The 20528-nt window shown below is 37.7% G+C and overlaps 1 protein-coding gene across 4 annotated transcripts in view; it reads left to right on the forward strand.

Moving 5' to 3' along the window:
* PRKD3 (protein kinase D3) overlaps positions 1 to 20528 on the forward strand; it is an 86886-nt gene that overhangs the window by 47147 nt on the left and 19211 nt on the right. For all 4 annotated transcript variants that reach the window (XR_825146.1, XM_010838601.1, XM_010838602.1 and 1 more), the window contains 6 exons: positions 1162 to 1354; positions 4409 to 4486; positions 7211 to 7394; positions 9762 to 9885; positions 18535 to 18612; positions 19740 to 20016. Coding sequence is in view for 3 of the 4 variants with exons in the window: in XM_010838601.1 (XP_010836903.1) it covers positions 1162 to 1354; positions 4409 to 4486; positions 7211 to 7394; positions 9762 to 9885; positions 18535 to 18612; positions 19740 to 20016 (934 nt within the window). In the remaining variant the exon portion in view is untranslated. The remainder of the gene's footprint in view (positions 1 to 1161; positions 1355 to 4408; positions 4487 to 7210; positions 7395 to 9761; positions 9886 to 18534; positions 18613 to 19739; positions 20017 to 20528) is intronic.

Below are 20528 nucleotides of genomic sequence, written 5' to 3' on the forward strand. Positions count from 1 at the left end.
CTTCATAATTTGCTTTAGAACGTTTCTGGCTACACATTATTGAAAAACTATCGAGCAGAGGCTGTATTTGTGTTGTTTTTATAGTGCTTTCCTCCAGTGGTCAGTCCTTTTCTTTTTTACTTCCTCCTACTTCCTTCAGAAAAAAAGCCCTTTATTTTCTTCTCTCATTTCTCCTGTACACTTCTCTGTCTTTTGAGTTCTTTTGGCTTCTGTTGGTTGAACATATCAATGTACAGGGACTCAATTCTAAGTTACCCACATTACTGGTTATAGAAGGCAGTCCTGGCCGTGACGAGGCAAGCAGCTACAGCAAGGTCTGCGGTGCATCTAGAAGGCAGTTAGGTATCTGGATTTTGTCCTTGAGAATAAGGACCATATTCATTTTCATATTTCTAATACATAGTAAAGGACAGTCAATGAATGTTGAATGAATATGATGGGCTATATTGATCTGACCTGGAATTAAATTGATTGTTTCCTTGGTATACATAAAAAGGGTCATAGTTTAAAAATCCATTTATCCCTCAAATGGCACAAAAATTTTTAACCAACGTCTTCTTTAATTTTCCTTTTTGCTCACCTGAGAGGGAAAAAACCAAATAACTGAAATATACTTAAAATATCAAGGAACTTCTTAAAGCATTATTACTAAGGGTAAAGTTGTTTTAATTTACATCTGCCATTATTAATGAAAGATTTTTACATACTTATTTTAGTATTTATTAAAATAGATTTTAAAAACCAAGACTTATTTCAAAATATTTTCAGACGTTGTGTTCAGTACCTCAACATGAGCAGCACTAACCCTTCTAAATTTACTTAATTTTCCTGTAATTAATTTCTTGGTAAGGAATTTGAACGTTATAAACTCATTTTAAGGTTTTGTTTTTTATTTGTGAAATGTCATATGTGCCTGGCAAATAATAATTAATCAATGGATACATATCTGTGAGGATGAAAATACCTTGCATAAATAATAGCAAAAAAATTCTACACTTTTCTTTTTCAAGGGTTGGTAAGTTAAGCTTCCAAGGGAAACTGCTGAGATCCACATTTTTTTATTTGTGGCTTTAGTGTTTGAAATAAATGACTTGTCAAAACCTGAACTGAAGACTTTGTTTTTAATGTTGACTTACACTATGGAAATTGCTTATGTTTTAGTCACATGTTCACCAAGAACCTAGTAAGAGAATTCCTTCTTGGAGTGGTCGCCCAATCTGGATGGAAAAGATGGTCATGTGCAGGGTGAAAGTCCCACACACGTTTGCTGTTCACTCATACACCCGTCCCACGATATGTCAGTACTGCAAGCGGTTACTGAAAGGCCTCTTTCGCCAGGGAATGCAGTGTAAAGGTAGGATTGCATGATTTTCTGAAGTAAAATTCATATTTGTTTTTGTTAGCAAATACAACAAAATACTTTTTACTTCAGAAGCCTTAAGCAAATAAATTGGTCTCATAGTTAAGAAAGAAATACGCATATATGTGTATCTATTAACGATAACCAGTATCTGCAACATGTGTATTCTGTACCAGGAGCTATGCTAAAGAAAAATTAGAGTGTAAACAGAAAAACTAGAATTTGAATCTGTGAGATGTGGCTGCTTAACAATTGTCAATATGGAACCATTAATGAGCAGGTAAGCTAATATTTGAGCTTAAGTCTTTCTGATTCCAGAGCCAGACACTACCCAAAATATAAAATAATGCCCTCCTTTTTCCATTAAATGGAATCACCGACTTGATGGACATGAGTGAGCAAGCTCTGGGAGTTGGTGATGGACAGGAGGCCTGGCATGCTGCAGTCCATGGCGTCACAAAGAGCTGGACACGACTGAGTGACTGAACTGAACTTTCCTTTAAGTATTCATACACACACACACACACAGCAACATGTTACAAGAGTTTTATTTTTGCTTTAATTATGGGGCTGTGAGAGCTGTACCAAAATTGTCATTCTAAACAATCACACTGAAACAGGCAGAAATAGTAGAAGCTACTGGAATTATTATGGGGACCATCTATATTTAGATACTAACCCAAAACACTGTCATAGAATTCCAAAAACATCTCTAATGAACTATGTTTTTAATAGAGTAATGGTTTCCTGTAGTTATATAATGTTTTAATGCTTTTAAAAGATGCTTTTATCTTTTTGTCTCGCGTCTTCTCAACAGTGCTGCACAACTATGTGAAAACCAAAATAGAGATATTAAATGTGTTATTAGGCATTGAGCCAAGATAAGATATAGATAATCTGTCTATAATCTTATGTACTTATTTTTCATGTGATTACTGTAATTATCATTACTTCTTGATACCATACTTTTTATGTAAAAGTATTTGTGGAATTGAATTACCTAGTTTTATCTAGGTAAAACATTGGAATTGAGATCTTTGCAACAATAAGTTCTGTTTTCAGTGTTGAATTAAATAATTTATGTATAAATTTATAAGTATATAAGAAAACTTTTTTTAGCAATATTTCGCTACATACATAGAGAATACATTGTACATTTGTTGCCAATATTTAATAACCATCAGGCAAGCTTAATTAAATGTTGAAATTTTATTTCAACAGCTTACTTTTGAATATGAGTTAATATATAAATTAATACTTTAAATATCAACACTAAAGTGTACTGGCAAGCAGCCACTAAAGAATGTTTTGGGAAAGAACATTAAGAACAGATGTACAAATTCTAGCCAGCAGATAATCTTAGTAAAGGTAGTAAATATGCCGTTCTGCTGAGTAGAACAGAAACATTCTAAAACCACATGCAAAAAAGCACAGTACTTTTTAAAAGAATAAAATATGGAAGTAGATTAATGAATTTTGAAATAAAATCAATTAACTATGTGACTGGCTTAGTAGTTTAACTTCTTAGAGCTCTAAAAGAATAATGTTTTTTGCTTATATTGGTTCAGAAAGTATCAAAAAGTCATAATTTATTCAGTAATCCCTGTATTTTTACTTCAAAAGTAAAATAGACATTTTCATTCACTTGTTAAGCTAAGAAAAAAAATAGTTAAGATAAAACAGTTATGCAGAATCATTTGAGAAAAATGTACAATTCTAAGAGCAATTAATTTATTCATTCATCTGTTTTCCACTTTGTTATATTAAAATTTCAGGGCAGCTTATATAAGCACATATAGGATAAAAGAAAACATAAATAAATTAATAAAAAACATGGGCAGGAATATAGAGAAGTGTAAATGACTGTCATTAGAACTACATACTTGCTGCATATGGGTGGTAAACTTGGCTTTACATTTCAGAGGGAAAGGGAAACCTTGTTATTTTCACAATTTGCAAACTTCATGAGATAAAAAACATTTAAATGTATGCCAGTGTTAATACTAGTTCATGTGAATTTTCCTAGGGCCTCACCTTTTTAAAGACATTACGTAATGCAGGTTTTCTCATCCACCAAATTATTATTTCATAGAGCTTTTTCTTACAATGACCTTTCTGTATTCTATTGGCATGATACCAAGAGTTTTCTTCAGTTATAGAAGTTACAAAATTATTCTAAATCAGGACTTGAAATTATTTTTACCCTTTTATTGTTGGTAGAATTATTTTGAAGGTGGTGTTAGATAGTAGTTATAGCAGTGGGTTTCAGTTTTAATGTTAATTAACTAAAGAAGTCATTAAAGTACCCGTTTCTCAACCTCACTCCCAGAGCTGCTGACGTAGTAGGTTAGGGGTGGGGCCCAAACAAGATTGGGCATCTCAAAAGATGCTGATGTTCCGGGCCTGGTGACCACAATTTGAGAACCATGAGTTACACAGTAGTATTGAACAGCTTGGACGTCACTGACACTCATCTGCAGTACAATCAGCTCTGAGGTTCTTGCAGGCTGAAGAGAGCCATTATATACTACAGGTGGGGGACCTTATGCGTGAGAAGCTCAGTCCTTTCTTGCAAGGTTGTCTGGGAAAGCTCTTACTAATTCCTAATAAATGGTGTAGCATTGCAATTTCTTTTCTGCGTATGTACCAGGTCCTGATAATTAGGAATTGAAAGTAACTGCCTGACATATGTTGGAAAGGGATTTAATCAGCCTGAGAAACTCTTTAAGGGGGATATAGAAAGAAGAATGCGACGTAAGGGAGGGAAGCATGGATCTGCAGCGTTTTGGCAAAGTGTTAAACAAGTGGTATAAATTTAATTTTACAGATAAAGAGACTGAATGATCCCTGAGGGATTAACCAACTATTAAGAGATGGTATCAGAATATGAAACCAGACCTTTTAAGACCTGAGTTCTTGTAGAGGAAATCTTTATTATTTCATCATCATTATTAATAATACTGTATGTGTGAGTAAAGAAAGTCTTTAACCATATCTGATACTGCCTGACTTTTTACATAAATTAATAAGATGAATATTTTGTTTTAGATTGTAAATTCAACTGCCATAAGCGATGTGCATCTAAAGTACCGAGAGACTGCCTTGGAGAGGTTACTTTCAATGGAGGTGAAAGTCTTTTTCTTAATTTCCAGAAAAGATCACAATTCTTTTGTGTATTATCTTTATATAAGGTTATATTTGCATATTTTATTTTGTTTACTTTGTTTCTTTGACTTTTTTCTGATTTAATAATCAAGCAAAATACAGATATCGCTAATAGTATACTTTTAATTATGCCTCTGGTCTCCTTTAACCACCTACCGCTCTGTAGTCATATGTGGCAAATGATGCTGCGTATTCTCATTTATCTTTAGACATAGCAAAGCTTACTTTATAACCGTGCTGTTGTCCCTAGAACTATTGCATATGTCTAGTATTTATTAACTACTTATGAAAGCCAGGCACTGTTGTAAACATTTTATATATATTGACATTTAAACCTAAGAACAACCTTTTGAGATAAGGACTTAGAGATGAGTAAACTTAGGCACAGAAACATTAAATAATTTGCCTAAGAGATACAACCAGTAGTGATAGAGTTGGGATTTGAATCTGTGTGGTCTGGCATCTAAGTTCATAGTCTTTAGAAGTCATTGTACTGTCTCACTTTCTCTTTTTCCATCAAATAATCACTTAGCTGAACATTCTTGCTTTTTTACCTTTTTTTCCCCCTCTTTTCAAGATTATATCACTCAAAGTGATTACCTTTTTTGGAAGAAAGGAGTAAACTTGCAGCATAATTTTTCCTTAATATTACATGGCTGGTAAAAATTGAATATAAGTAGTTCTATAGGAAAGGCTTCCCTGGTGGCTCAGATGGTAAAGAGTCTGCCTGCAGTGCAGGAGCCCTAGGTTCAAGCCTTAGGTTAGGAAGATTACCAGGAGAACGGATATAGGAGGAAAAGCATGAGGAGTGCAAATTAATCTCCTTAAGAGTTTAACATTTTCTCACGTGGTATATTTTCTGTGGTTGCTGTTTAAGACCATTGACAGCGCATGATTGGTTTCTTCGTTTCAATTGCTCAGAATTAATACAGCTTTTCTACATGATTGAAGTCTTTTCTAGATTTAGCTGGTTCATGTATTTTTGTCCTTGTCTACCTTTTGACAAATGGATATGAAATACATTTATATTTATTTTAATGTTTATCTTTTTCAGATATTTACTGTTTAATTAGGAGTTTTTTCCCTCTAAATTACTTGTTCACATGTTACATATTCTACTAATTCTTCGTCAGCTTCATTGAGATACGAGTTGTATACCATACAGTTCATACATTTAGTTTATTCCCAGTTATGCAGCCATCACTACAGCCTAATTTTAGGACGTGTTCATCATCCTGAGAAGAACTCCATACCAATTAGTTGTCACGTCCCATCCACTTTTCCCTGCTAGCCCCTGGCAACCACTAAGTCAACTTTTATCTGTATCAGTTTGTCCCTTCTAGACATTTCATATAAATAGGATCATACAATGTATAGTCTTTGTGACTAATTTCTCTCACTTAGCATAATGTTTTCAAGGTTCATCCATGTTGCATGTATCAATACTTCATTGTTTTTTTATTGATGAGTAGTATTCCTCTGCCTGAATGTTCCACACTTGATTCATCACCAGTCAGCCATGGTCCTTTGAGTTGTATCCATTTTGGAGCTATTATGAACAAGGCAGTACATTTGAGTACAATTGACTACATGTGTTTCCATTCCACTTGGGTAGATAGCCAGTAATGGAACTGTTGAGTCATATGGTAGCTCTGTTTAACATTTTGAGGACTGCCAAACTGTTTACCAAAGCAGCCATACCATTTTACATTCCCACCAGCAGTATATGAGGAGTCTCATTTCTACGTATCCTTTCCACCACTTGTTAATTGTCTGTCATTTTGATTGTCACCATCCTAGTGAGTATGAAGTGTTGTCTCATTATGGTTTTGATGTGCATTTCCCAGATGGCTAACTGACATTGCGTATCTTTTTATGTACCTCTTGGTCATTTTTACATCTTCAGAGCAGTATCTCTTCTGGTCCTTTGCCCATTTAACTAGGTTATTTATTTATCTTTTTATTATGGAGTTGTAAGAATTCTTTAGATATTCTGGATACAAGTCCCTTATTTGATACATGATTTGCACATACTTTCTACCATTCTGTACACTGCCTTTTCACTTTCTTTGAGGTGTTATTTGTAGCAGAGAAGTTTTAAATTTTGATGAAGTCCAATATATTTGTTTTTTCTTGTCATTTAGGTTTTTGGTGGTATATCTAAGAAGGCTTTGCCTAACTCACAATCCCAAAGTTTACTCCTATGCTTTCTTCTAAGAGTGTTATAGATTATTTAGGTCTGTGATCTACTTTAAGTTAATTTTTGTAATTGATTTAAGGAAATCTTCCCAATTTCCTTTTTTTCTTTTTTGCATATAAATATCCATTTGTCCTATGACCATACATTGAACAGAATGTTCTTTTTTCATTGTATTGTCTTAGACACTTGTGGAAAATGAGCTGACCAGGTCTATAATATAGTGGCTAACCTTTTACTTTGCTTCTAGTATCTTTTGTCATATCAAAATTTAAAATTCTGATGCAATCAAGTTAATTTTCTGCCTTATGATTTTTATACTTATATCATCCTAAGAAATATTTCTTTAACTTGAATCATAAAAATATTTTTCTGTAATTTCATTTAAGAATTTTAAAAATGGTTTTCACATTTGATATACTGTCTCTATTTAGGTGTATTGATATTCCATTAATGTAAAATTCTGAATTCATTTAAAACTTTGCCAGAGCCATCTACTTTGGGAACAGATACAGATATACCAATGGATATTGACAGTAGTGACATGAACAGTGACGGTAGTCGGGGCTTGGATGACACAGAAGAACCATCTCCTCCAGAAGATAAAATGTTTTTCTTGGATCCATCTGATCTTGATGTGGAAAGAGACGAAGAAGCTGTTAAAACAATCAGGTAATGCGTGGGTATGGACTACAAGATATTTCCAAATGCAAGGTCAGTCCAGGAGTTCTGTTAAAAAATAACAAATCATATCTCTTTAAGTGGAACCTAGAAATGTAATTATAAAAAGAAATTTTTTTTTCTTGAAGTATAGTTGCTTTACAATGTCGTGTTAGTTTCTGCTGTACAGCAAAGTGAATCAGTTATACATAAACGTATATCCCTCTTTTTTTAGATTTCCTTCTCATTTAGATCACTATAGAGCATTGATTAGAGTTCCTTGTGCTCTACAGTAGGTTCTCATTAGTTATCTATTTCGTATACAGTACTACATGCTTGTCGATCCCAATCTCCCAATTCCTTCCACCCCCTAAAATGTAATTTAAAATCAATTAAATTGTGGCTAATGCTTTTACATGTACCACATGTACATTTATTTTTCTGAAATAAATTATATTCCTCTTGCTGTCCACTCAAGATGAGAAGGTATGAGAATCCCGTTTTCTTAAAAAGAAAAATGCTTTATTTAAATACTGTATTTAAATACCTAGCTGTGTAGCAGTCTTTCACAAAGTGCCAGCATTGGACTTCAGGTAAAGCAACCAGTTTCTTTACACAGGCATATTAGCTAATGTTGCAAACCCCAGTAAGAATCTATACCTGAGAATGTTGTACAGAGATGATGGTGATGAATTTGGGGGCAGTTTTCATATTGCAATTCATCTATTAGCTCTTTGTAAAAATGCTCCTGGATTATGAGACTTATATATCCTCCTATATTTATAGAAATTCAGTTTTTTTAGATATAGCCTATAAGATATACTACTTTGTGATACAGTGTTAACATTTTAAGCAGGTTTTGTTTTTCATTGGCAGCAAATAGGTGTTTAGAGAAAATTCATCATATGTCAGTCTCATATGGCTGAGTCATTTATTCAGTTTGTCTTATCATTAAATTATAGCCAGTCCAGGTTCGATGCATGATACTGGATGCTTGGGGCTAGTGCACTGGGACGACCCAGAGGGATGGTATGGGGAGGGAGGAGGGAGGAGGGTTCAGGATGGGGAACACATGTATACCTGTGGCAGATTCATTTCGATATTTGGCAAAACTAATACAATTATGTAAAGTTTAAAAATAAAATTAAAAAAAAATAATAAATTATAGCTATTATCATTATCATTATTAACTAAATGTTTGCCCAAATTGGAGACTTAAGAGAACTAAGCTTGTTTCCTAATCATGGATACTTCACAGTTTAAGAGCAAGTATTTAACTGTTTGAGACTCAATTGAAAAACAGTGTATTTTTCACACACTTCTGCCAAGGTGCTCTTTCTCTCCAGCTACACTGTTACTGACCTGTGTTTCAGTATTACCTGATGTGACTCATTTCATTATTTATTATTTTTACTTTCTTAATATCTGTAAATCATTTTTCTTTCAGTGTCTTCTGTAAGTAATTGTTGCTGACAACATGAATAATGGACTTTGATATTTGAATTTTGTCCTGTTATGAATTTATTAATTTGTCATGTTATCTAGGGTATGATTTCTAGTAGCAATCCCAAATGAGACCCTCTCCCAGGCTCCAGATTTGCCAACCGGAGAGGATTCTTTCTGCTCTGTTTATTGTTTTCGTATGTCCTGTGGCCCTCCAGAAATATTCATGACAAATAATGATGATTTACAGTATTGTTGTAGGAAGGGGGGGACCCCACTCCAGGGCCCCAAGAGCGGGCTCTTGTCTAACACTCGGAAAAGAACTGTCGGAGGAGACACGTGCTGACAAAGCAAGAGATTTTATTGGGAAAGGGCACCCGGGTGCAGAGCAGTAAAGGGAACCCAGGAGAACAGCTCTGCCATGTGGCTCGTAGTCTCAGATTTTATGGTGATGAGATTAGTTTCCAGGTTGTCTTTGGCCAATCATTCTGATTCAGAGTCCTTCCTGGTACCACATGCATTGCTCAGCAAAGATGGATGCTAGCGAGAGGGATTCTGGGAAGTGGGTGGACACGTGGTGTCTCCTTTTGACCTTTCCCGAACTCTTTTGGTTGGTAGTGGCTTATTAGTTCCATATGCCTTACCAGGACCTCCTGTTGTAAAACAACTCATGCAAATGGTTACTAGAGAGCCTGGCCAGGGTGGGTGGTTTCAGTCAGTATGCTTCCCCTAACAGTATCATCTTTGTCTTTTATAAATTAACTGTGTATCATCATAACAGGATTAATTTATCTTTTTCTTCTTAAGCCATTGTCTTCGTCAGATATTTTGAAGAATTTTAGTTTAATTATCTTTAAAAGGGTTTGATTTTACTGTATTGATGATCTTTTAAGTTAACATTATAAATATCTGTCATAAATTTAAAATATTTTGTAGTCCATCAACGAGCAATAACATTCCGCTGATGAGGGTCGTCCAGTCCATCAAGCACACAAAGAGGAAGAGCAGCACAATGGTGAAGGAAGGGTGGATGGTCCATTACACCAGCAGGGACACCCTGGTCAGTAATCACAGGCATCTTATTATGGTAGTGAAACTCTGTTATGTGCTTTACTTCGTGCGTTTTTTAAGTCCAAATGAGAATGAGATATATATTAAGACATCATAGTACACCAGAACCATCTTTATATTTAGGATATTAGGAATATTTAAAAGGTGGACTATTTAATGTACTATTTTTATAAATTGGTAGAACAGTACAGAGTCAAAGCAAGTCTGATGGTACACCACCAAATGCACAATCTCTGAAAGAAAGAATTGGTATTCCCTGGTGGCTTACATGGTTAAGAATCTGTCTGCAATGCAGGAGACCCAGGTTCAATCCGTGGGTCAGGAAGATCTCCTGGAAAAGGGAATGGCAACCCACTCCAGTATTCTTGCCTGGAGAATCCCATGGACAGAGGAGCCTGGTGGGTTACAGTCCATGGAGTCGAAAAGAGTCAAACACAACTAAGCGACTTTCACTTCACAAACTTCTGCTCTGCAAAAGACAGTTTTAAAAGATTGAGATGACAAGCCACAGACTTGGAAGAAATATTTACAGAAAAGATATCTGTAAAAGACTCTTCTCCAAAATATACAAAGAACTCTTAAAATTCAACAGTAAGAAAACTTAATAACCTGATTAAACAATGTGCTGAAGACCTTAACATGTACCTCACCAAAGAAGATACCTAGATAGCACATAAGCATATGAAATGATGCGCCACATCTTATGTCATAGGGCAAATGCAAATTAAACAGTGAGATACTGCTGCCCATCTGTTAGAACAGCCAAAATCATAAACACTGAGAACACCAAATTCTGACAAGATGTAGAGCAACGAGAGCTTTCTTTGATTGCTGGTAGGAATGCAAAATGGTATTGCTAACATTTGAAGACAGTTTAGTAGTTTCATGCAAACCTAAAATGCTTTTACCAGATGATCTAGCAGTCGTACTCTTTGCTGTTTACCCAAAGGAAATAAAAACTTACATTCACATGGAAACCTGCATATGGATATTTATAATGGGTTTATTCATAATTGCCAAAAACCTGAAAATAATAGATCTCCTTCAGTAGGTAAATGGGTAAACAAACTGTTGTAAAGACAGTGGAATGTTATTCAGCACTAAAAAGCAATGAGCTGTTAAGCCATGAAAAGACTTGGAGCAATCTTAAGTCTATATTGCTACATGAAAGAAACCAATGTGGGAAGATTACATACTATATGCTTCCAACTATATTATTTTCCAGAAAAGGCAGACCTGTGGAGGGTACAGGGTGGGGACAAGTAGGAATGAATAGGTAGAACACAGAACTTTTAGGGCAGTGAAAATACTCTATGTAATACCGCAATGATAGGTACTTGTCATTATGCATTTGTCCAAACGCATAGAATGCACAGCACCAAGAGTGAGCTGAGTTATATAACCTATGGACGTTTATGATTATGATGTGTCAAATGTAGGTTCACTAGTTGTAACCATTGTACCACTCTGTTAAGGGTGTTGATGATGGGGTCTGGGGTTATACATGCCTAGGGACAGGAAGTATATATGGGAAATTTCTGCCCCTTCCCCTTAATTTGCGATGAACCTTAAATGGTTCCCAAAAAGTAAAGTATTAATTTTAAAAAATTGTTTATAGACACATGTTTAAAAAACAAATGCTGCATGGCAAAGAACAGAAACAAAGACAAACAACAAACTGGAAAAAGTTTTTTTTCAACCCAGAACACAATAGAAAAAAAGGCAATGAATCTGAACAGACAGGTCTCAGACAAGGAAATGCAAATTACTCTTAAACATAAGATCTTGATCTCATTTTTAATTAAAAAAAATACAGTTTAAAATGTTACGAAAATACTAGCCAAATAGTATACTAATTGAATAGCCAAAGCAGTCTTGAGAAAGAATGGAGCTGGAGGAATCAACCTTCCTGACTTCAGATTATACTACAAAGCTGCAGTCATCAAGATGATATGGTACTGGCACAAAAACAGAAATATAGACCGATGGAACAAGATAGAAAGCCCAGAAATAAACCCATGCACTGTGGGTACTTTATTTTTGACAGAGGAGGCAAATATATACAATGGGGCAAAGACAGCCTCTTCGATAAATGGTGCTGGGAAAACTGGACAGCTACATGTAAAAGAATGAAATTAGAACACTTCCAAACACCATACACAAAGATAAACTCAAAATGGATTAAAGACCTAAATGTAAGACCAGAAACTATAAAACTCTTAGAGGAAAACATAGGCAGAACACTCGATGACCTAAAGCAAGATCCTCTATGACCCACCCCCTAGAGTAATGGAAATAAAAGTAAACAAGTGGGACCTGATTAAACTTCAAAGCTTTTGCACAGCAAAGGTAACTATAAGCAAGGTGAAAAGACATCCCTCAGAATGGGAGAAAATAATAGCAAATGAAACAACTGACAAGGATTAATTTCCAAAATATACAAGCAGCTCATACAACTCAGTACCAGAAAAACAAACAACCCAATCAAAAAGTGGGGGAAAGACCTAAACAGACATTTCTCCAAAGAAGATATACAGATAGCTAACAAACACATGAAAAGATGCTCAACATCGCTCATTATTAGAGAAATGCAAATCAAAACCACCATGAGATATCACCTCACACCGCTCAGAATGACCATCATCAAAAAGTCTACAAACAAAAATGCTTTAGAGGGTGTGAAGAAAAGGGAACGCTCTTGCACTGTTGGTGGGAATATAAATTGATACAGCCACTATGGAAGACGGTATGGAGATTCCTTTATGGAAGACAGTATGGAGATTCCTTAAAAAACTAGGAATAAAACTACCATATGACCCAGCAATCCCACTCCTGAATAAACCCTGAAGTTGAAAAAGACAACGTGTATCCCATTGTTCATTGCAGCACTATTTACAATAGCTAGAACATGGAAGCAACCTAGATGTCCATCAACAGATTAATGGATGAAGTTGCGGTACATATACACAATGGAATATTAGTCATAAAAAGGAATGCATTTGAGTCAGTTCTAATGAGGTGGATGAACCTAGAACCTATTACACAGAGTGAAGTAAGTCAGAAAGAGAAAGATGAATATCATATACTAATGCATATTTCTCCACTCTTCTCCAGTAGCATATTGGGCACCTACCAACTTGGGGAGTTTATCTTTCAGTGTCATACCTTTTTGCCTATTCATACTGTTCATGAGGTTCTCAGGCAGGAATACTGAAGTGGTTTGCCATTCCCTTCTCCAGTGGACCACGTTTTTGTCAGAACTCTCTGCCATGACCCCTCTGTCGTTGGTGGCCCTACGAGGCATGGCTCATAGTTTCCTTGAGCTAGACAAGGCTGTGGTCCATGTGATGAGATTGGTTAGTTTTCTGTGATTGTGGTTTTCATTCTGTCTGCCCTATGATGGATAAGAATAAGAGGCTTATGGAAGCTTCCTGATGGGAGAGCCTGACTGAGGGGGAAACTGGGTCTTGTTCTGATGGTCCAGGCCATTTTCAGATAAATCTTTAATCCAATTTTCTATTGATGGGCAGGGCTGTGTTCCCTCCCTGTTGCTTAACCTGAGGCCAAACTGTGGTGGAGGTAGTGAAGATGATAGCGACCTCCTTCAAAAGGTCCATGCACGCACTGCTGCACTCAGTGCCCCCAACCCTGTAGCAGGCCACTGCCGACCCACACCTCTGCCAGAGACTCCTGGGTACTCATGGACATGTCTGGGTCAGTTTCTTGTGGGGTCACTGCTCCTTTCTCCTGGGACCTGGTGCACACAAGGTTTTGTTTGTACCCTCCAAGAATCTGTTTCCTCAGTTCCTGTGTAAGTTCTGGTGGTTCTATGGTGGGGTTAATGGTGACCTCCTCCAAGAGGGCTTATGCCATACCCAGGTCTGCTGCCCCCAGAGCCCCTCCAGCAGGCCACTGCTGACCCGTACCTCCACAGGTGACACTCAGACATAGTTCTGGATCAGTCTTTGTGGGTTGGGTGTGCATTTTGTGACCTTCCCAGGTCTGAGCAGCTCAGGTGACCAACTGCTTGGAGATTGCACTGTCCCAGGTGGGCCATGTGCCTTAATGACCTCCTCGTCCCGGCCACTCGGTTTCCCAGGTGTACTGCTAGAGCAAAAACACCCAGTTGTGGATGTGACAGGTGATGGTAGTAAAGTCCGATGCTGTAGAGAGCAATATTGCATAGGAACCTGGAATGTTAAGTCCATGACTCAAGGCAAATTGGAAGTGGTCAAACAGGAGATGGCAAGGGTGAACATCGACATTTTAGGAATCAGTGACCTAAAATGGACTGGAATGGGTGAATTTAATTCAGATGACCATTATATCTGCTACTGTGGGGATGAATCCCTTAGAAGAAATGGAGTACCCATCATAGTCAACAAGAGTCCAAAATGCAGTACTTGGATGCAATCTCAAAAATGACAGAATAATCTCTGTTCATTTCCAAGGCACCATGCATTATCACAGTAATCCAAGTCTATGCCCTGACCAATAATGCTGAAGAAGCTGAACAGTTCTGTGAAGGACCTACAAGACCTTCTAGAACTAATACCCAAAAAAGGTGTCATTTTCATTATAGGGGACTGGAATGCAAAAGTAGGAAGTCAAGAGATACCTGGAGTAACAGGCATATGTGGCCTTGGAGTACAAAACAAAGCAGAGCGAAGGCTAACAGAGTTTGCAAAGAAAACACACTGGTCGTAGCAAACGCCGTCTTCCAACAACACAAGAGAAGACTGTACACATGGATATCACCAGATGTCCAACACTGAAATCAGATTGATTGATTATATTCTTTGCAGCCAAAGATGGAGAAGCTGTATACAGTCAGCAAAAACAAGACCGGGAGCTGACTGTGGCTCAGATCATGAACTCCTTATTGCCAAATTCAGACTTAAATTGAAGAAAGTAGGAAAAACCACTAGATCATTCAGGTATGACCTAAATCAAATCCCTTATACAGTGGAAGTGACAATTAGATCCAAGGGATTAGATCTGATAGAGTGCCTGAAGAACTATGGATGGAGATTCGTGACTTTGTACAAGAGGCAGTGATCAAGACCATCCCCAAGAAAAAGAAATGCAAAAAGGCCAAATGGTTGTTTGATGAAGCCTTACAAATAGCTGAGAAAAGAAGAGAAGTGAAAGGCAAAGGAGAAAGGGAAATATATACCCATTTGAATGCAGAGTTCCAAAGAACAGCAAGGAGAGATAAGAAAGCCTTCCTCAGTGATTAGTGCAAAGAAATAGAGGAAAACAATAGAATGGGAAAAGATTAGCGATCTCTTCAAGAAAATTAGAGATACCAAGGGCACATTTCATGCAAAGATGGGCACAATAAAGGACACAAATGGTATGGACCTGATAGAAGCAGAGGATAAGAAGAGGCAGCAAGAATACACAGAAGAACTATACAGAAAAAAAAAAAAAAGAACTATACAGAAAAGATCTTCATGACCCAGATAACCACGATGGTGTGATCACTCACCTAGAGCCAGACATCCTGGAATGTGAGGTCAAGTGGGCCTTAGGAAGCATCACTGTGAAGTGAAGAGGAGCTCAAAAGCCTCTTGATGAAAGTGAAAGTGGAGAGTGAAAAAGTTGGCTTAAAGCTCAACATTCAGAAAACAAAGATCATGGCATCTGGTCCCATCACTTCATGGGAAATAGATGGGGAAACAGTGGAAACAGTGTCAGACTTTATTTCTCTGGGCTCCCAAATCACTGCAGATGGTGACTGCAGCCATGAAATTAGAAGACGCTTACTCCTAGGAAGGAAAGTTACGACCAACCTAGATAGCATATTCAAAAGCAGAGACATTACTTTGCCAACAAAGGTTCGTCTAGTCAAGGCTATGGTTTTTCCTGTGGTCATGTATGGATGTGAGAGTTGGACTGTGAAGAAGGCTGAGCGCCAAAGAATTGATGCTTTTGAACTGTGGTGTTGGAGAAGAGTCTTAAGAGTCCCTTGGACTGCAAGGAGATCCAACCAGTCCATTCTGAAGGAGATCAGCCTTGGGATTTCTTTGGAGGGAATGATGCTGAAGCTGAAACTCCAGTACTTTGGCCACCTCATGCGAAGAGTTGACTCATTGGAAAAGACTCTGATGCTGGGAGGGATTGGGGGTAAGAGGAGAAGGGGACGACAGAGGATGAGATGGCTGGATGGCATCACCGACTCGATGGACGTGAGTCTCAGTGAACTCTGGGAGTTGGTGATGGACAGGGATGCCTGGCGTGCTGCGATTCATGGGGTCGCAAAGAGTCGGACACGACTGAGCGACTGATCTGATCTGATCTGAGTGGAGGTGATGGAATTCCAGTTGAGCTATTTCAAATCCTGAAAGATAATGATGTGAAAGTGTTGCACTCAATATGCCAGCAAATTTGGGAAACTCAGCAGTGGCCACAGGACTGGAAAAGGTCAGTTTTCATTCCAGTCCCAAAGAAAGGCAATGCCAAAGAATGCTCAAACTACCATACAATTGCACTCATCTCACACGCTAACAAAGTAATGCTCAAAATTCTCCAAGCCAGGCTTTAACAGTACGTGAACCGTGAACTTCCAGACATTCAAAGTGGATTTAGAAAAGAGGAACCAGAGATCAAATTGCCAACATCCGTTGGATCATCAAAAAAGCAAGAGTTCCAGGAAAACATCTACTTCTGCTTTGTTGACTATGCCAAATCCTTTGACTGTGTGGATCACAACAAACTGTGGAAAATTCTTCAAAAGATGGGGTTACTAGACCACCTGACCTGCCTCCTGAGAAATCTGTATGCAGGTCAAGAAGTAACAGTTAGAACTGGACATGGAACAACAGACTGGTAGCAAATCGGGAAAGGAATGCGTCTGGTTCCAAATCGGGAAAGGCTGTATTGTCACCCTGCTTATTTAACTTACATGCAGAGTACATCGTGCGAAATGCCAGACTGGATGAAGCACAAGCTGGAATCATGATGGCTGGGAGGAATATCTATAATCTCAGATATGCAGATGAGACCACCCTCATGGCAGAAAGCGAAGAACTGAACATTCTCTTGATGAATGTGAAAGAGGAGTGAAAAAGTAGGCTTAAAACTCAACATTCAGAAAACGAAGATCAGAAAACGAAGATCATGGCGTCCAGTCCCATCACTTCGTGGCAAATAGATGGGGAAACAATGGAAAGAGTGCGAGACTTTTATTTTGGGGGGCTCCAAAATCACTGCCGATGGTGACTATAGCTTTACAATAAAGACGCTTGCTCCTTGGAAGAAACGCTATGACCGAACTAGACAGCGTATTAAAAAGCAGAGACATTACTTTGCCAACAAAGGTCCATCTAGTTAAAGTGATGGTTTTTCCAGTAGTCATGTATGGATGAGAGAGTTGGACTGTAAACAAAACTGAGCGCCTAAGAATTGATGCTTTTGAACTGTGGTGTTGGAGAAGACTCTTGAGAGGCCCTTGGACTGCAGGATGATCCAACCAGTCCATCCTAAAGGAAATCAGTCCTGAATATTCATTGGAGGGACTGATGCTGAAGCTGAAACTCCAATACTTTGGCCACCTAATGTGAAGAACCAACTCAATGGAAAAGACCCTGATGCTGGGAAAGATTGAAGGCCGGAGAAGGGGACGACAGGAGATGAGATGATTGGATGGCATCGCTAACGCGATGGACATGAGTTGAGTAGGCTCTGGGAGTTGGTGATGGACAGGGAGGCCTGGCATGATGCAGTCTATGGGATCACAAAGTCAGACACGACTGAGCAACTGAACTGAACTAAACACATACACAGAATGTAGAAAAATGATACTGAAGAATTTATTTGCAGGGCAGCAGTGGAGGAACAGACATGGAAAGAGACTTACGGACATGGGGAGAGAGGAGGAGAGGGTGAGATGTATGGAGAGAGTAGCATGGAAATTTACATTACCATATGTAAAATAGCCAATGGGAATTTGCTGTATGTCTCAAGAAACTCAAATGGGCTCTTTATCAACCTGGATGGGTGGGATAGGAAGGTAGATGGGAGGGAGGTTCAGAAGGGAGGAGATATATATATATACACCTGTGGCTGATTCATGTTGAGGTTTGACAGAAAGCAACAAAATCCTGTAAAGCAATTACCTTTCAATTAAATAAATTTTAGAAAATGTTATGAAAATACTAGTTTTTATTTATCAGTGTAGCACAGGATGAAAAGGGTTAGTAATAAGCTGTATTAGTGAAGGTTTGAGTAAATAACACCCTCATGTCACTGATGAGACTATAAGTTGGATCCAGAAATAGAGGAATAACTTAACACTGTCAAGAAAAATTACATATGCATTTATCTTTTGATCCAGTAAGGCATACTTTAGAAATTTAGTCCATGGATAGATTAAGTATTTGTGTGTGCATGCATGAGATTCCTGAAAAGAAACCTCCAAAATGTAGTAACATTGTTTGCCTTGAGTAAAGGTGGGAGTGAGATAGGGGTGATGATGGAAGTATTCTTTTCACTATCTTTTTAATTTTTCAAATTTTGAAGCTCATGAATTTTATACCAGTACAAACTTATAGATAAGAGATGAGAGGGAATGGAGAGTTCAGACACTTTGGAGGAATCATTACTTTTGAACCTTACAGTTTTGTGCTCTTTGTAGAGAAAAAGGCATTATTGGAGACTGGACAGCAAATGTCTTACACTGTTTCAAAACGAATCTGGATCAAAGTATTATAAGGTAAAAATTTCACATCTTTTAAAAATATGTACATTAAAATACTGTGTGTTTTCCAAATATATCCAAGTAATATTTATTAGTTGTTATATTGGATTACAGCTCTGCCTAATATAGTTTCTAGAAGTCACTGTTAAGATCCTTGTAAAAGCAAGTATCCTCTACCCCTCCATCTCATCCCTTGCAACAGCCTTGCTGCCGAAGTTTTTTTTGTTGTTGTGCGATTCTTTTTTTCTGGCCTATGAGGTTGCTGCTGTTTTCCTTCTGGGTACCAAGTGGTCCTCCGTATCAGTGGATGTCTAGCCATTTTATATAAGGGACTTGACCCTTGCATACAAAAAGACAACTAGACTGTGATTTAGATTAGACTATGAGAAGTCCTGTGATTATTGCTGATCAGAAGAAGCCATTGTGGTATTCAGCATTTCTTCCATTTTCCATTTTACCTTAGACCCCAATTCCCAGATGCTTCTTTTGGCTCTTTTTTATATAATTCTCTTTGCTCAACTTGCTCCACATTTTGCCATGTCACCAGTTGACACCAAATAAAATTGTTAGTATAGTGATTGTATCAGGAAGAAAGAAAATAGAGACTAATGAATTGCTTTGAATTGGTTGGGTTTTTCTAAAGAAGTTTTCTACTTTAGGAAGTAGACTAAACATAAATGATTGTTAAAGTTATGGACAGAACCAGAATAGAGCACTTACACTTATTCTGACATCCTCCTTTGCTGCTGTTATTTCTTTCTCGTTCTCCTTTGGGGCCATATCTTGCAGATAGCAGCCAGTAGAGTTGTTGTTGAGATGACTTCCTGACAGCTGGGATATGGCAGGTGTTGGCTATAGCAGCAACCGCCCTTCTAAATCCTTTCTTTCTAATGATCTGCTACAGGCCTGAATTACTAGCTTGGTTATTATACTCCATGCTCTCTGCCTTTGTCCTTGATGGACATGCAGATCATTCAGAGCAGATACCCTCGTAAGACTTGACTGTGTGTCTATGTGCCACATTCACATACTTGTGTTTGTCTTTAGTGGTATTCATTAGAAATGCATATCTTTGATTGTTTAGTGTATTTGAAAAAAAGCCCACATATTCATGTTTCCTAACGCTTAGTTCTTTACTTCAGGAAATTCCACTTTCAGAAATTCTCCGCATATCTTCACCACAAGATTTCACAAGCATTTCACAAGGCAGCAACCCACACTGTTTTGAAATCATCACTGATACTATGGTATACTTTGTTGGTGAGAACAATGGGGACAGCTCTCACAATCCTGTTCTTGCTGCCACTGGAGTGGGACTTGATGTAGCACAGAGCTGGGAAAAAGCAATTCGCCAAGCTCTCATGCCTGTGACGCCTCAAGCCAGTGTCTGTACTTCTCCAGGCCAAGGGAAAGATCACAGTAAGCAATAAGCTTCTTGATGACTTTTTCCCCATTTGGTTCTTAAGTGTTTTGTGGGTGCAGTTGTGTTTCTGTATTTATTTTAAGGCTCATTTTTAGAATCAATACCGTTAGTCAATTGCTTTATAAAATTATGTTGGTCATAGTATGTGCTTGCAGTCCCCAGAGCGAGGCTCCAGAGTCAAGTCTGCCTGCATTTAAATCTTGGCTCTGCTGACCTGTTATGTGATCTTGGCAAGTACTTTCCTTTTCTGTAACGAACCTGCTGTATAGAGTTGTCAGCATTAAATGAAAGAGAACCAGAAGGGGTTAAGTAAGCTAATAGTATTAGGATGGTGCTTCATGGTGGGATTTTCAGTCTGTAAAGCGTTGCAGTTCACATAGTACTTATAAAATGTATGAAGTCAGAAATGCTGCATTCGTTTTAACTGAATTAAAACATTCAGAAACATTAAAAAAATATATTGAAACACATGTGCTTTGCACCAACAAAATTTATAAAATAAAACCTA

The sequence above is a fragment of the Bison bison genome, unplaced genomic scaffold (genome assembly GCF_000754665.1).
Source record: "Bison bison bison isolate TAMUID 2011002044 unplaced genomic scaffold, Bison_UMD1.0 scf7180017864100, whole genome shotgun sequence".
In the NCBI taxonomy this organism is placed as follows: domain Eukaryota; kingdom Metazoa; phylum Chordata; class Mammalia; order Artiodactyla; family Bovidae; genus Bison; species Bison bison.